This window comes from Mesitornis unicolor, unplaced genomic scaffold (genome assembly GCF_000695765.1).
Source record: "Mesitornis unicolor isolate BGI_N332 unplaced genomic scaffold, ASM69576v1 scaffold29564, whole genome shotgun sequence".
NCBI lineage: Eukaryota > Metazoa > Chordata > Aves > Mesitornithiformes > Mesitornithidae > Mesitornis > Mesitornis unicolor.
This window is the reverse complement of record NW_010179955.1, coordinates 36,884-55,457: the sequence shown is the minus strand read 5'-3', so window position 1 is coordinate 55,457 and position 18,574 is coordinate 36,884. Positions and strand designations below refer to the sequence as shown.

The 18,574-nt window shown below is 37.8% G+C and overlaps 1 protein-coding gene across 1 annotated transcript in view; it reads right to left on the bottom strand.

Annotated features, from left to right (window-relative positions):
- Window positions 1-18,574, bottom strand: part of GPR98 (G protein-coupled receptor 98) — a gene marked incomplete at its 3' end in the record, with an annotated part of 94,021 nt that overhangs the window by 52,983 nt on the left and 22,464 nt on the right. The window contains exons 8-15 of the mRNA XM_010182956.1: window positions 17,396-17,666; window positions 16,377-16,706; window positions 12,925-13,101; window positions 11,634-11,857; window positions 2,407-2,533; window positions 2,133-2,318; window positions 1,036-1,216; window positions 280-443 (exon numbers count right to left, since the gene is read on the bottom strand). Coding sequence (XP_010181258.1) covers window positions 280-443; window positions 1,036-1,216; window positions 2,133-2,318; window positions 2,407-2,533; window positions 11,634-11,857; window positions 12,925-13,101; window positions 16,377-16,706; window positions 17,396-17,666 — 1,660 coding nt within the window. The remainder of the gene's footprint in view (window positions 1-279; window positions 444-1,035; window positions 1,217-2,132; window positions 2,319-2,406; window positions 2,534-11,633; window positions 11,858-12,924; window positions 13,102-16,376; window positions 16,707-17,395; window positions 17,667-18,574) is intronic.

Below are 18,574 nucleotides of genomic sequence, written 5' to 3'. Positions count from 1 at the left end.
GTCAAAAAAAGACTTTTATTCAAATGAACTTTTCTATAATTTAGCCCCATTTCATTTCAGTCAGCTTCTGACCTTTTTTGTTTATAGGTATGTACAGCTTCTCAGATTCTTTTATGATTTGTTGAAGTAATCTGTTTGACCCAAGTATTTTGATTTGTCTTACAAATACTTATCAGACTTTAAAAAACCAGACATTCCTTCTTTCTCCTCAAATTTTAATGTTTTAGCACTTACTCTTTGTCACATATATTCACACAAAAACACCACAAAAATATTTACCTCATCTGGCAATGAGTAAATGGTGATATTTTTTGAAAACTCCAGATGATCAAAGAAAACAGTCCCTTCTTCTGGATAGATGTCACTGGTACATGCTGGATCAACAGACCATGACACACTAACATTGCCATAGTTTCCTTGACCTCTTACAACTCTGTAAGCAGCTAAAAAATACAAACATACAAAGTCAGTGCACACTTTTAGAACAACACAAGTCAGAAAGAAAAAACTCAGCAAAGCTGAAGCAAAGAAGAAGGAAAGGAAATAATAAGCAAATTCACTTTTGCAAAACTAACAATAGGTGAATATGCTGCATGAAAGGACACACAAAGATAAGCCATTAAAGCAGTTCAAACTTGCTCAAATTTGTTATTTTTTTGCCTGTAAATGTATTTGATAATTGAACAGAGATAGACAAACTGAAGGCACCCATGTGAAGATCTGCAGTAGCTCTGGTCTCACACAGCACCCTACACAAAGAGCTGGTACCTCCAGGCTGCAGTCTGCACACACACCAACACTCCATCCCTCCTGTCTGGCATCCTGTCTACCCATTCTTTTACTGGACTGATCCCTCTGGGTTTCCAGGCCCAACCTTCTCCCCTTCAGCCTCCACTGCTCATCTTGCTGCCACTGTATGACCCTGCAAACTCCTGAGTGGAGTCGGACACTGACCTAAAAGGGTGAAATGGGGAAAAGCATCCTTGCAGAGTCAGAGAGCAGATAAAGCAGTAACTTTAACAAAAAGAGAATTACCGGCATAGATGCTTTCTCCTTTACTTTCCTTTATTGTTACTGACAGTTCATCAGGTAGAAACTGAATGACACCATGCGGATCATCATTCTTCAAAATGGTTATATCGACCCTTGTGGCATTCCCCAGCTTGCCTGGCATCTCACTGTAGCCACTGAGTACCACAGAGTACACCTCATCCAGCTAGAAGAGGGAAACTCAGTCAGAATAAAAACACATATTCAGTATTCACATCCAAAATGAGTGGGGAAACATACACAGTCCTCAGCCAAGCAGAAAGAGATGCACATTTAAACAAATCACACACACTTTCAACATGTAGAGTGTGTTTGTATATTGCCATCAGAACAAAGAAATAATTAGAAATTTCTATGTCTGATAGGACCATTTTATCCAAAATTCTATTATTATTATAGGCAATGATTTAGTTTGTGAACTTAAAATCACATCAATTCACTAGCACAAATACATCTGTAATGCTCCCTGAAAGGTAAGTTTTCTTTTCCATAAGATTAATTGACTTTCCTGGCTTTTTAACAGGGAAAGCAAAGACTTCAAAACCACTGACAGCACACTAATTACGAAAGAACAGCTTTATTATCTGCTTGCTTTATTAATCTAACAGGACTCTGTACTTCATATATTTATTGAAAAAAGCTCCCAGTTAGTGCTTCAAGAAACATTAAACCAAGTGTTTTATCTATATATCTATAAGGCTAATATCAGTCTAGAATGGGGAGCACTGGGTGAAGCAAACAGATCATTACCAGAAAAAAAGCCACCATAACTAAACTAAAAGGAAGTGGTTCTTCACACAGAGTTCAATTAAACAGCACTCTGTACTGCAGAATGCAATGGTTGTTAAAAACTCACATGAATTCAAAGTGTGAGAGTTTCAACTCACAGGAAAAACCCACTGAGGATTATTAAACCTCAAGACATCACCTGTTATTCCAGGCATCCCTGGTTTGGGAAGACATTCTGAAGAACAGCCATTACACACTAGTTCTGTTCATATACCTCTGCCTATATTTTAGTAAATTACAAACTAATATGCTTGTGAACACAATATGAAGAAAGAAAAATATTAAATTTTTACCTCTGGAATGCCATCCATCCTTGTCAGAAGAGTAATTATGATCTCTCTTTCACCAGTCTTAAACTCTAGAATCCCCGTGCTTCCATAAAACTCATTATTGTCCCTCGGCTCTACAGTGTAGCGTAGAAACTGCCTGAGAAGACTTCCTCTGCTGCGAGCAATCTGCAGCTCAACAGACTCCCCTTCCTGTAAAAACAAAAATTAAGCTTTCTTCTCGCACTCTGCTTTAAATAAGTTGTCCATAATGATTAAGAGAATTTGCTGAGGTAGCTACCTTGATACTGTAGGGGCCTCTGGAAGAGGGAGAAAATTCAAACACCCCTCCAGGATCATCATTTTCCAAAATAATAATCTCACGAGTAGTAAACCCGTATTTCAGTATTTGATTTTCCACACTGACCCTGAGAAAGGAAGGCAAGAGGTTTTTTTGAGTGACAATTCTGTCTGATGTGTAAATCCACACCCGTGTGAGGGACATCAGAATACTGAAGAATTTTATGAATAAATTATGAAAACAAACCGTTACCTGCAAGGAATAAAATACATTAGGAAAGACACAGCAGTATGTTTTACCCATTTGTTAAAAACCCTTTGCTTCTGAAGTAACTTTGTTCTCTGATTAGGTTTGTTTTTTTCTTTGTTTGTTCTTCTCAGTATGGCCAAATCTGGCTCTTGGATATTGCGATGTCTTCCAAAAAATCGAATCAGATGTTAAATCAGAAACACTGCCAGTAAAACAACGACTTCTAACAACAACCAGAGATAGACAGCAAGTTTTTAAAAGTCCAGAAAAATGTTAAGCTAAACAACTTATTTGTGATAGTGCAAAGAAAAAGGTAACAGAAAGCAACAGACACAGCACACTGAGTACGTGCATTTAGAGAGGTTAAAAAAAACCTGTTCAAAAGAAGCCTACTTAGAAAGTGTGGCACTAAAAATCGCCGGTTGGTGATTCTGGGTTTTTTTTAGTCACACATGCACACAACCGAGGAAAAGAAATAGAATTGTGCAAGTAAAGAGTCAGAATTAGATTTAGTGTCACTTTGTATTTGGATCAAAACGTAAAGGATAATCCAAAATCACTTAAAGAAATAGAGAATACCTCGACAACCACGCATTCATAACCTCTTCTCCGAAGTTTACAAGTATGAGGAGATTTGCCCCTCAATATCATGCATTTCATCCCCACCTGTGCATTAACCTGCCTTTTAAAGATGTGGACACTTCCTGTCCAACCCTAGCCTGACTTTACTAAGTCTTGGATCTCCTCTGAGTAGCTCAGACGCATTCCCATTCTCCTCCCTTACTCCCAAACCTGCTGCCTAAAAGCAAACGGTGAACGGTGCAGGTGAGATCAAACAGTGCTGCTCTGGGTGGAGGATTTGTCTCCCTGGGCTACTCCTGCTCTGTCTTAGTGATGCAGATGGGACATATCTGATGAGAGAAGGAAACCTTGCACAATTCTTGCATTCAATTCCCCAGATGAGGTAATTTTCAATGACACTCTTACAAGTTCATGACATTAAAAATGTGATAAAAAACTATTACTGATGCATCAAGAATGCACCTTCAGACTGATCATTTGGAGATGGCTTATTACGTGGTGTTTTATAGATTTAGATTCCTATGAACCTTCCATGTTTCCTGGGAAAAAACTTCAATTAAATCTTGTAAATATTTTTATGGTTTCACAGTACTACAACCCAGACTTCATCAAGCACTATTTCACGTAGAAATAAATGTGATCTATTATATCCAGTATTTGAAACCAGTTCCAGAGCTGTTTCAAAAAACACTCTATAAATAACTGGAACACCCACACATAAAATAATAAATAGCCATCTATGCATTTTCTAGCAAAGTCTACAGGCAGGACACAAGATGTAGAACAGGAAATACCTATTTGATAGAGTAACATATTATGTTTATTGCACATTAAAAAATGTATCAGCAGACACAGTAACTTGTGTTAGCATAAACTGTGTATTCAAAAACAAGACCAACATTCCTCTCTGACCACAGAAAACTTCTTTATAATCCTAGTCAGTTCATCATTTAGCTAGGGCAAATTTTACTTGTGGCAGTTTATAACAAATGATCCATTATTGCATCAAATGCTTAAACATCAAACACTGAGCTATGGATTAATAACTTGCATCATTCAGAGATCCTAAAGAAACGCCTTCAAGCCAGAACCTCATGCCATCAAAGGAAACACCAAAGTGCACGCATGCATTGCTGCAAGAGGTGCAGAAGATGTGATTCCTAAGAGGAAAAGAAATGACAAAGATAGATCCTGTCCAAACAACCACCCGTAAAACAAAGAATTGATTCACTGAAGAAAAACCACATTTCACTGTACTTACCCAAAGTACACGACAAACCTTTCTGTCTCTACCCTGTCAGCAGAGAAAGAAAGAAAGAAAGGGCATGGGGGAAGGAATGGAAGTGCCACTTGCTAGAATTTCAATAGTACTAATCTATAACAACAACAACAACAACAACAACAATAACAACAACAACAACAATAACAGCAACAAAAACAATAACAACAACAAAAACAACAACAACAACAATAGTAGTAGCAGTAGTAGTAGTTGTTGTTGTTGTTGTTGTCATCATCATAGTAGTAGTAATAATAATAACAACAACAACAATAATAATAACAACAGCAATATAACACCACTACGACCACCACCACCAAGGTCTTTTTTCCTTCTCAAAAGCTTATAATGTTCATTTTATGGGAACCCGACTTGCCTGGCATTTTTCTGTTGACAAATGCTAACAAGGGGGCATTTCCCACATAGGAAATGACCCCATGACCAATTCAGCATCTCAAGACCCAATTGTGGTGTACCCTACCAGGCCCTGCTCTAAGAGCTCGATTACTGCCAACCTCTGTGCCTGCTCACAACTGCACCAGCAGCCCACATTTATAAATAGCCCTTCATTTAAAAAAAAGTAAATCTACATGCCTCTATGATATGCTATTTCTTCAATCTGCCAAAGCAATAATAAAACCAGATAAGCATAGTGAGAGTTATAACAAGTACATATCAAAAACTGGTTTTTGCGCAAAATCACATCAAGTTTTAGTTTTGACAATTTTTCAGTTAATCAGATAACCTAAGTAAAATACCAATATAAAAATACAACAAAGAAAAAATACAAAAATAAGAAAATAAGAGTATTCTCTAATCTCTTAATTCGTTCCGTTCAAGCCAAGCACTTATAATGACTACCACATCAGTCCAGATGAAAGGGCAGTATTATTCTGTAATGACAATCATGCATGTTGACTTTCTTAATCTAAAATAAATATATTTTAATAAAAAACCTGTCTCTTCTATCGGAATACCATAAATGGATTACCACAGCTATTACAAAGTGAAATTCTGACTTCACTAATCTCACAAAGAACTCAGTTCCATAATTCAATAAAGAGCAGACTCAAAAGTTTGAGAAAAGAAAGCAAATACGCTTGCAGATACATTCTTTCAACTAAGAGATCTGCGTTAATAGAAATTTCTCACTGATTTCCCATGAGGGTGGATTTTATATACTATATATTGAGACATTCTGCCTTCCTTCAGAAACATATGCAGAAGTCTTCCAAAACCATCTTAGTATTAATACAATTGAAAAGATCAAGGAGAAAATTCCAGGGTTGCTAATGCTAAAATTTAATTATATCACTAAGCAGTTGGTAATATAATTCACAACAGAGAATATAAATGAAGCATTATGTCAACTGAGTCCTTAATGTGTATGTATAAGATTAAGTAGTTACACCATAGTAATTCATCAGAAAGTGAAAGGTTATGTCAGAAGTAAAATCTCTTTCATCTTCATGAAGTTACACCGCATGAGCCCAGACACATCTCAGACAAAAATGCCTGTTAAGATGAAGTGAGGAGTAGTGCTGGAATCCAATATTATGCTGTAATGTGCAATGGCAGCACTACAGAAATGCTGAGGGTAGCAGAAATGAAAGAGTCAGATGGTACTATGAGGTACCATGTGGTGTGCAGCCTGAGCATCATCTCCAGGTGTTCTTTCAAAGGACTGAGAAGACTGGCAATACTTTATTAAACAGTCACGACATAAGTCAGACTGGAACCTAGAGAACTCACAGGTTCAATCAGTCAGATTCAGTCAGATTCAACTCATCCACTGCTAAAGAAACCATTCTTCTGGAGGTTTCTCCTCCCAAGTCTCATATTCAGCAGTAGGATTGCTTATTCATTTATTTATTGGTTGTTCTGACCCTGTTTTCTCTGTATGAGTGGCCAGATTGCTGTTCACTGCTGACATAGTAAATGCTGGCTGCTATTCTAAAAATGAATAAAATAGTCTGTCCAAAAATGGGATAGAAGCGTCCAGGTTTAGGCTTCCAACTCTGAGCTGCTGCTACATGAGCAACAAACAGTGCACACACAGGACCCCTCGTGTCTGCGCTCCAAGGTACACACATATAAATTCCCATAACAGCCCAGGGCACTTCATCTGACTTCCTGGCTTGACCTTGGACCTGTGTCCTCGCTGTGGATCTGCCTGGCAATCGCTGGGCTGTGCTCACCCCCGTGACTGTTATCCAGCCCAAACCTGAGTCGTGTTCTTGGCTTGACCTGCCTCATGGCCATGCCCTTGCCTGACGCCCTGGACTCTAGGTTGCTCACAGCTACCTGCTCCAGGCTGCTGTTCCCCCTCACTGGGGGCTGTGGGATGGACCCCTGCCCAACCAGTCTCATTACCAGGCTGGACTTCTGGCTCTACAATACCACAGAGCCCCAGGCCTCAAGCCATCAGCTCTGGCTGCATGTTCTGACAACATTCAAGAACAACACGCTGTCCATGTCCTTTTGTCACAGAGTAAAGACATCCGAACCACAACAGGATCAGTTTAGTCCTGTTTCACTCTTCATGGTATGTGAAACCATCTCTTTAGGCACTTCCACAGTGTGGAAACAGAACAAAAGCAGCTATTCAGACCTTCTAAAACTCATGGCTTAGTTTGCCTGGGAAAGAATATTCAGAAGAAATGATAAAAGTTAAACAGTTCCTCGTGCATTTAGCCATACCGAGGACCTCCAGCTACTGCAGAGAGTGCTTGTCAAGGAGTATGGAGATTTCTCACACTGGGAAAGCCAATTGCCATTTTGTTTCCTCACCTTAACTGTCTATAGACATGATTAGACATAATCACAGATTAGAATGTTTATGCCGCTAACCTAAGAAACGCAATCTCAAACTGTGTAATTGTGTTTTCTGTGATGAAACACTCCAAAAAAACCATTTCCCACATCACAAAACTCATGTGAGTTAACCCAACATTAGGGAAATTCTTTCTTTAAAATAAACCTTAATTATTACCTAGCAAGAACTACAGACTTATTAGGAAAAATAACAGAAGCTTCAAAATGTTTCTGCACTTTTTAAAACACATAGTGCTACAAAATAACAGAAAGATTTTTTGACTGAGTTTAAACCAACACAGTAACTTCAATGTTATTATGAACTAAATATCACTGCAAATAAAATAAAATAAAATGTTATTATAAAATTCAGGTTGTCTGTGGAATGCTCCTCAATTTGCTTCCTAGATTTGTTGTCAGTGTTCACCCCTTCAACTTCTTTTCAGGATTATCTGCCGACTTAATCAGTGGCAGGACCCAGCTTTGAAGAACAGCATTAAAATAGCATTTACCACATTATAAATTCCACAGTGCTTCTCATCAGAGGAAACACCTTCACTCCAGGTTTAATCCACAAATTATTTGATTTTGGAGGCTATTTTAATTTTTGTTACTCATAGCAGAAAATATATGGATTTATTATTTTAAAAATTAATAAAAGCGAGCAGTAGGTGTCCAGTAGCATTCTTTTCAACATTCCACTACTATTTTCAAGTAACTTTGTCCCCATCAAAGCAAAGTCTGATCAAAACCCTTGAAGAAAAGGCCAATGATTTACACTGAAAGAGGTAATTCCTACAGCATCACACATACTATTTAACAGAAAGATTGCTTAAGTAAGACAGATAGACGTGGTTTTGAAACAGACACTAGACACAGGAAATCACCAGGTCAGAAGAAAACCCCAGCTGCATTAAACAGTATATTAGTGTTTTTGTGCATACCAGAACCCACAACTTATAAAAATTAAGGACCATAGGCAGTGCTTTCAGTGGGCCTTCTATGGGTTAACTTTCTGACACGAAGTAATCTCTTAAACACAAAAGTGTTAAAAAACTACCAGACATTTCATAATGAAATAGTCAAACCTACATTTTGCATTTGCAAATTTTTAAAGAGCTGTTTTCTAAATCAACTCAAGACAGAATTTCTGCTTGTGGAAATTTGCATCTCAACACAAATATCACTAGAACTACAAAAATCTCCACGTTACATTGCTTCAGTTTTGCTTTATTACATGTAGTAAATGAGACTGAGGTCGTAACATAAGTACGTGAATCTGTTCTGGCACCCTAAATTAAATGAGTCATGACTCAAAAAATCTGAGCATAAGGACTATTTAAACAGTCATCTGCTCATAGATTATCACTTTCACAAATTAAAATCCATTTATCGGTACATTGCTGTTCGCAGAACCCGAAGTTTGCAAGTTCTCATTCTCACCACCACTCATTTAAGACACAAACACGGCCCTCATGCCCTGGATGTCTGGGCCCTCTGCTTGTGCCAGCTGCCAAATTGACTGCTGTGCATCTGCACCTCACCAAGGGGATGGCGACTGCAGGAGGAGAACATGTCCAGATGGTAAAAACAATCAGACTTTTTTAAAAACCTGATTTCTGTTTGTTCTTACCAGGTAAAATGAACAGCCCTAGTAAGTATATACACTTTCACAAAGAATATACACAATTCCCGTGGCCAGTTCTACTGGCACTCATCTAGAAGATCAAGACCTTTTCTTTCTGATATTGATTTCACTACAGACATTTGGGTCTACTTATGCTTGGTCTCAATTCAGGCCTATTCGGATATGAGCAGGCATTCAACCTGAAGCAGCTCCTAAAGAAAGAAATTATGAAGAAGCTTCAGCAGGCAGGGGCTTGTCTTGCTTCTTTAATACTCATCTCTCATCTTTGGATGCATATTCTTCATTATATACATTGGTCTCCATGTTATGGACATAATTCAGAGTTATTTTTAATATCTACAGCCCATGGACAGAGGTAATAGACCAAGGAAAACAAATACTTCTTTCAATGGCTTGGAATGTTCCTTTTATAGTTATGGATGCAATTAAAGCTCATTTAAAATGTAAACTGCCTTAACAACACCACTGAGTTGTAAATAATACATCCATGTTAGAACTAATTATTTTTGTTATTTTATCCATGCTATTACTAATTGCAACAAATAGAAAGCTTATGAACATATCTCTCCATCTATAGTTTCATTAAGGTTCTTACATGCTCTGTTTTCCTATTGACTTATGCCACAATTTATAGAACAGTACGGGCACATCCACAGCACAGTGCATCTTTGTTTTCGGGCTAATTCACCACTGCTGCGAGGTGCTGGCTGCCAGCCTTGGAAACGGCAATCTTCTGTTCATCCCGAAAACACAAACGATGCAGAAGGCCATACCACAATCTTACACACATAGCCCTGCCAGCATCCTTCCACCCAGATCTGAAGAGTCATCTCCAGCTCTGAAAGGATGATCTTCGCAGTCATGTCATTCTTGGCTTCTGCTAACACTGAAGTTGCCAAATTTCCCTCGCAGCCTTGGGGAGCACTCGCCAGGTCTAGAGAAAAGTTCTGATTTTATCTCTTCCTTGTTTACTTCTTTTTCCAGGCCAGACCACCTGTTCCTGACTTCATTCTCTGCCCTTGCCAAGCGTGCAGAGCTGCTCACCGCTGGCACACGTTTTACCAGCCGCTTCATGGCCAGTGGAGCCTGCTGCTTGTAGTAGAAGTGGAAGAGTGGTCACGTTTGTTCAGCTGCCAACTCAACCCTCACTTCAGGCATCATTTTCAAGCCACAGCCTAGGGTTACTACTTGGAGTAAGTGGCAGAAAGCTGTAGTTACACTCCCTTGCAGAGCTCTCAAACCTCTAAAAGTTAACCTTTCACACTATCTACTTCCTCTATCTACTTATTTGTTTCCTACCCTTCCTTTCCCATTTTTAGCCACCTTACACATCTTCTTCACTACTTCCATCTTCATTTCTCATGTTAGTTTTTTCCTTTATGTCAAAGACTCTAATGAATTCCTTGAGATGAACCAGGAAAACACAGAACTGCTTGCAATAGTCTACACTTGTTTTTGTCTCGAACAAGACTGCCTTTTCAATGCGGCGAGTAGCCAAGTTGGAATGGAAGAACTCATTCTGCACTAGATGCATCTCCACCAGCCAGCTTTTACAGACGCAGGCCAATCCTGGAGAGGAATAACATTTGTTCTTTGTGAAAGAATAATGTTCAAAAAACAGACTTTCTGAAACAGGATCAGCAACAGCTTGAGGAGCTGGTTGCCAGTTTGCTAGTATGTAATTACTGTGGGTATGTGGTGTTGAAGCTCACAAGAGCTAGTTTGTACTTCCTATACTGGACAAAAATACTTCTGTGTCAGGTAAGGACTGTGTATGTGGCAATGTTCAATGTGAACATTGCTTCTGGCAGACCCCTGTTAGTATGTATCCAGAAAAAGTGGAAAAACGTACCTTGGACTAACAGGAGATAGCAGAAGTGGTTGTATTTCTAAATTATATATACCATTGAGTTGCTGGAAGCACGACAGAAGACATAGACAAGATTCTCCAGTTAGGAAATCAAAGAGTGAATATACTCCTGAATATGAACTAAGGTAAGTATCCTGAGTAGAGCTCACATGTGGATAATAGCATCTCCTGAGGTTCCTTACAGCCTTAATTACCCTGTAATCTTGATCATGTGCTGAAGGGAGACTGCAACACTGAGCCTCAAAACTATCATTTCTCTCTCTGCAGTCAAAGACCATGGTAATGGTCACACCGGGCTGTTTTGGAAGGCAGCGGTAGTGATGGAAGTATCTAATTATCAAGAGCAAGTAATACTGAATGCACAGATCAAACAATTAAACGGTTGATCTAATTCTTAAACAACACCCTAGCTGCAAACCTTTTCCTGACAGAAATGTATTGCTTTCTACTCTTCATTACAGTTCTTCCAATTATATCACTAAATATTACTCTTCTGAAAATATGTATAACTAAGTGCTATAACTAAAGATCAAAGCTGAAAGAACTTTCTAAATAGTATACATTATTTTTGTCAAAATATAAACAAGATTGAGGCATTAGATAATAAATACATCACAGTTTCTTACATTGATCTGCAGTCACAGTCTGAATCAAGGGCCTAATACTCCTTCAGGCACTTATCAAAACAATACAGGTAGTATTTCTTAATTAGTACTGTGCTAATTTGTTACACATACACTGAGTATTACAACTGACACATAGGAATAGAGATTAGGGTACAGTACCTGTCCAAGGTTAGTAACACAGTTTCATTCATTTCAGGTACATCATCAGCTTTAACAGTAATGTTGATTGCAGTATCACTTTGTCCAGATAAGAAAACAACAGAGCCATTAAAGGGACTTATATCATCATGAGTTACTGCCTTTTGATCAAGACCTGAGGGTTTCAAACTCCAAAACACAGTTGCTTGACCATCAGTCCCATCTCGATGCAGTGCAATGGAAACCTATGAAACACAGGAATCTGCTGTGACTTGTAAAACTTGATGCAAAAACAATTAACTCCTTGTAAATTAATACTTGAATACAAGTCTCAAAATGTTCAGCTTGGTGTTTTCACTCATACCTATGCATATGATACAAAATCAAAGGATGGTCCATCAATGAAAATATATATTGAACCTTATTCTTTTTAACCATCTTTTAGTTACATACTTAGGCAGCAGAGATAATAGATTATTAATTTGATAGATCCCTAAGCGACCATAAACACACAACACCTTGTATGACTGATATAATCAGTGCTCACCTCTTCAAGACACAACTAAGGTTTTAAATATAACTACCATAATTTTATTCTGGTCATTATACTACAGTGCAACTGGTACTGTGCTTAAGGAAATCTGCAGTTTTAATCTGAGAATGAGAAACAAGTTATCTGATTCGGGATTTGTGGGAAGGGTTCAGTGAAGACAACTTGGGAAACAATTAAAATGTATGAAAACAACATTTAAAAAAGGTTTCTCCAGCGGGGACTAAGGCCCTCAGATGGATGGCAATGCTTTGAAAACTCTTCTTTGGGTTCTCAGAAACCTAAAAATGCAGAATTGTTGGAAAACACGCCCAGTGAGCCCAAAAAATGTGTTCACATATAACGTCAGTCAACTGTAGGATACACAGATATTTCTATGAAATCTGGGGCTGGTATCGATCCTACTTCACATCATCAGCTTTGCAGTTGGCGAGAGAGACCAAAACTGCCTGCATCTTTTGTTCTGTGCGAACATCAAGACCTGACTGGTTTTGGGTGGTTACAGGGAAAGCAAAGATCAACCTCACTTTTTCTGATAATGAGTAACACATTATTTCAGACCACAGTTTTACAAGCACTTTTTTGACTTTTTTTTTTTTTTTAAGAAAAAAAAGCAAAGCAAGGGAATATTTGGGATCAGGCAGAGCTTAGAAGAAGGATTTTCCTCACATTAACTTTCAAAGTCTACACTAAACATAGCAAACTTTGCTTTCTCTAAATAAATTTCCATAGTAAGGGACCATATAAAAAAGGTTTACTTACCACTGTAGCAGGGGAATCTTCTGGCTCAGAAAGAATAATTGGAAGACTGCTAGTAAAGCCTATTTCTCCATTTGCAATCTCTGGAGTAATCCTCAGAGAAATATTTCGGATCTCACCTAATCTAGGACTCACAGGTGGAATTAGAGGAATCCTATTCACCAGTTCAACTTTTTCCAGCTGTAGGAGAAGGTAAGAAAAACAAAAGAGAAATAGGAAGCCTCAGTACTAAGTCAAAACAACCCTGACATTTCAGAGTAAGTTTCATGTGCAGCGAGCAAAACATGTCCAGAACAAACTTCTCCAACACTGCTGTTGGAAAAATGCACGAGTGGACGTGCCAAAGAAATGCAGTGGACACCAAAGTTGCACTTTGTCAGCAGAATGATGGACCTCTCAGACAAATCATGTCTGTGTACACCACTAAATTTATGCAGAAGCAGAATGAACCTTCTAGATTGGCTGATTCATTACTAAAGCTATGAATAACAGCACTGGTTTGACAAGTGGCCCAGGCTATTGTCCTAACTACATCTTGGGTGACATAAATTGATAGAAATCTACTGAAGTCACTGGACCATAATAATGTACAGCCTCTGATGAAGCCAAAGAATGACCCAACCTTCTTTCCTTTATCATAAAACTTTAAGGACTTGTTTATTTATAACTAATACATTAGAATCACATTCGGAATCAAAACTCCTCTTGTGTTTCCGTATTTCTGATGGGTTATTGATACTAAGAAAAAAGTTTACCCTTTCTTTGAATGGGACGTATCACACACTAAACCCAGCAGCAGTACTGACACAGTAAGGAGAGCAGCACTTGCCTGATTAAATATTTCTTTCAAATACAATTTATATCATGCGATTCTGTCTCCATCCAGCATTATAATAAATGTTTCCATAGCTGATCTGTATATACCTCTGCAAACATTTCAGTGGTGCATGAATCCCCAATGACAACCACCTTTTAACTCCCAGAAGGATGTTTTCCGCTTGATCAGATGCCACCATACAGTAAGGTTTTACTGGAGGAGGGGCAAGTGGCTTTATTCAAATCCATATAGTGATTATGAATCACCACTTCACCTGATGATTTTTTAAATCCTTCAATTCTTAAAAACAATCTATATAAAATGCTTGGGCTGTATCATACTTTGTTCCACCACTGCTTGAGTAACACACAAAAAAATTAATGACTTTTTAAAAAAAAAAATGACAGATGGAACTGTTTTACAAATACTGTACTCGGTAATTGATTCTTAACCACACTAGCCAGTTATTGAGAGCCTGAGGAACAGATGGTGGGACTGTGTGTTTCATTTGTTTTCTAAGCTTTCTTTTGGATTGGGCCCTGATCCTGCAATTAACAGCATGCAGGTGGACCACTGTGTGGTTGTTAGCTCAGTAAAGTTTCTGAAATACTGCACAGCAGAAACAATTCACTTTGTTAAGTGCTTCTGATCCTGGATAATCACTTTGAGATAAAAGTAATAATTAATGAAGAACCAAGACTCTTTTTTTTTCCTTTCAGTGTTTTCTCTTCAAACAAATCAGTTCATGAGGAAAAATGAATGTATTGTGAATTGAATGATAATGACGAGTAGTTTATTGAATTAGTTAACCTTCTTGTCCATAACAAAAACTGCTCCTCAGACTACAGCAGAGGTTATTTAAGTGAAGATGTCACTGAAGAATGTTAATCTCACTTTTCCAGTTCCTCCGTCCATTCCCTGTTTGTGTTTAAGCTTCATTTCCTCCTCCACTCCTCCTCTCCTGATTCCTGAGTGGATCCTTTATTGCACCCAGTACAAACTCTGTAATCTTCTAATTCTAAACATGTTCACTGAGATTATTGCTCATTCACAATGTAGAAGGATTGTCATAGTGATAAATAGGGGTATTTTTCTTCCTTTTCTATGAGTTTCTAAATGAATTTTCTGTGCTGCAAAGCCCCTCCGATTTTGTTTATTCAAACAAAAAGATTTTTTATGGTTCATGGAGAAAGCACAGAACATTCATCCCCCCCTGCCTCCCTGGAATTTGCAGTTTGAAAAGCTGGGCAAAGTGCCTGCATTCTGAAAAACTTATCATATGTGTGTCCTGTCCATAGTCCACACCGCAATGATACGTACAAAGTAGCATTTTAAAGGGGCTTGGAATTAGAGATTTCAATTCTTCTATAGATCTTTCAGACCTCGTGCAGATGTTAAACATACTGACCTATTCGAGCACTCCAGAACACAATTCCCTATTTAACTGTGAATGTCAAAAACTGCATACTCATAAAAAATAGTATTATTTTTGTAAGGACTTTTTTTCCCCTTTTTTTTATGAGAATGTGTGGAGGAGGAGGTGGAGGGAAGAAATATTTTCAAGGTCCCAGAAGTAATTAAAACATCTTCAGTAGCGTGCCAGTTAAAGACAAAACCTGGCAAGTTTTAAATCTATGGATTTAACATCACTTTCTTCATTTGAAACTCTAAAAACCTCTGACTTAAAATGAAAAGATTGAAAGGAAATAAGAAATGCCTCTGTGATTTGTGCACTGGATGGGCCAAGTCATCCCTTCATCTGCGTATCACGATCTCTACCTGGGCTCATCATCCCAGGTGAGCAGAGTGGCAACAGTTGATCATAGGAAGGAGAAATTACAGGGTAGTCTTTATGGCAGATGAGAAAATAATTGTAACAATTTCAGGTTACCATGCCCAGGATCTTCCACAGCAGAACATCTGAACAACAACTTGCTAAAATGTAAGCAAAATTGGTTTTCTCCAGTGAAAAATGAAAGTGGAAAATCTTTCTTTAAATGTGTTTTGCTGAAAATCATGTTTTCTGTCAAAAACACACTTTTAGTGAAGTTTTCCAGCCCATTTTAATAAGCAATGACAGAAGTGTCCTTCTTACAAATTCAAAACAGAGAGGAAAAACCCCAAAAATGGCATATACGGGGAAAACTGGAAAAAATACTTCTCAAGGTCTCCAGCTAAATTTACGCATACATGAAATATATGTTTGACCACTTTAAATTTGTGTTTACTTGCTTGTAATTTCTAGAAGTTTTCATGCTTCCATAATTTAATTTTAAGAACTCTAATTTGGTTAAATTGAAAGCCAAGGGGCAGACAGAAAAACATACCTCAAAAAGCAATTAACTTCTGCAACATTGATCTCGTATTATTAAACTCCATGATTAACACCTGAATTCTGTTACAACACTCTATTTTTAAAAAATGGTGTAATTAGTAAATAATTATTAGGAATAATGCTCTTTAGGGAACATTTATGGAAGCCGTCTCTAAATAAAAGGTTTTTTAGCTACAGAGATAATAACTTTATTTTTTTAAGGTAGGATCATTTTAATTAAATTAAAAGGGAAGGAACCGCTAGTAAATTATATCCTTAATATTACATGGGCTGAAAAACCACCCCAAAACACAACTGCAATACCTGTACAAGGAAATGAGCACCATTTTGAAGAAACGCATCATTTCTTATTGGTATATTTAAAGTATCTTGTGTTTTTCCTTCTGGAAACATGAGGACGTTTCTCCTAGACATATTCAGAATGCCATCTTTCGCTCTCGCAGGATCCAGAGCTCCAGCTGGAATATACAGCGCTGTATAAACCAACTGCACGTCTCCAACTGCTCCTCTCTCCCTTGCAAAACTCAAGGATAAAAAGCGTCCCGTTGGGTTGCTTTCAATCTTCTGATTCTCCAAAGGAGAAAATTTTATCAGGCCATAGACATCATCACTGTCCTGAACGTAGAACAGAAGCTGCAAAACAGAAAACAGCACCGCTTACTCTCTGCTGCAGTCGCTATACACCACGGTTTTTGTGCTTTCACGAAAGCACGTCCTGACTGTCACTGTTCATTTTTCTCCTTAGTGAACTGGCACTCAAGAAAGAAATCAGATTGACAGCCCCAAAGTATTCTTTGTACACAAGCAGCATAACACTGACGGTGGCAGCTTTCCCACTGCGCATCATCCATGTGCCAGGATGAGCTCAGAAAAACTGATCTTTTGGTTCAGCGGCCAAAGTGAATAATTTAAAAACGTTTCAGATTGCGAAAAATTTGATTTTATTCACCATGTTCTTTCCGACCATTTTTGAGAAAGACAAAGCAGGGACTTGAATCACAGAGCTGTCAGCAATGTTAGCCCCTCTTTATTTAACAGTTCAGAGGTTACAGTCTTCATCACCAACCCCTCCTCTTGAAGCTGTTACTCTGTGTAAAACATTTCAGTAATCATTAAGACAGCAAATGAGCAAGTGAAAATAAATTTCCTGCCTTCTCTTAGCAAGCAGGCACTCAAGACAGCATTTATGTAGCACTATGTATGTTGGGAATAGTCTAAAATTAATGTTACTGCATTAAAAATGCCTAGTATATGGTCATATATATGTATATATGGTCATATAGATGTTGTTACTTTCTCCAAAAGAATTCTAAAATTCTTACCTCAGACGGCTCACTGACTTCTGCACCTCCCTGTATTGTATGAGCTAAGAGTTTCAGGAGATAGGGCTCTGCCTCTTCGGGAATATCATCATCAACTATGTCCAGGGGAAGCGTTACCAGCATCTGCCCTTGGTCAAAACTGATCTCCCCGGTCTCCGGAACGAGGTCTGCAGTCACAGGTGAGGGATCACTGCTATTTCGGATTATAACCCAGGTAACAGAAACATTTCCATGTGTTCCACCACTTCTTACAATTGTGATCCCTTCAAACCTATGGTTTTGAATGAAAATAAAACCCCACAATATAAAATTATAATTAATATTGACTCGCTTAGTTATCGATTCCCTGAAAGATTTACACTGACTTCAGTGGGAAAAAAATTTAACTGCTGCAAATGACATTTGAGTCAGGGCTTAAATTCTGTGAAATCATAAAACACATGTATGACTTCTTAGGGTGCTTACTCATGAGCTCTCTGTGATGTCTATAATGTAAAGATATTTGTTAAAACTTACTTTTTTTACAACAAGAAAGACACTGAGAAGTGCAGACTTGGCATGTTTTACAGTTGTCCTGAGAAATACATGTCAAATTTCAGAAAACGTTTTCTCTATTAACTTTCTACACTATTCTATAAACTATATCAAGATACAGATGTCAGGCATGAACATTTAAATAATGATTCTGAATGAACTATTTGCCGCTGTACTGAAATATTAAGTTATTGATATTTATGACTATGGAAATGCCAAGTTTTCTGCATCTGACAAGCACACGACTACAACAAAAATTATGGGAATCGTGACTTTAAAATTTTAGAAAGAAAGATTTATTTCTTTACTGTGTATATGAAAGAAAGATCAATACTAAAGTGCTGAGCTCTACATACTGTAAAATATTCTTTCAGAGTTGTTCACAGTATGATAGCATGATGCATTACCTGCTCCTCTGGGGATGAACTACCATCAATAGGTAGCAGTGGGCACTTTTATTCACATAGTGAATATTGTATATATACTGCCTGTAGAATTTGTACAGAGCTGTGATTTTAATCTCTCTGTAAAACTGCAAATATTTGACTTATTTTTAAGTTTAAGGTAAGTATTTCATGGGAGATACTCAACACTCTTTTTTTAACCAGAAACTGATTTTATATACAGTGAATACAAACATTTACT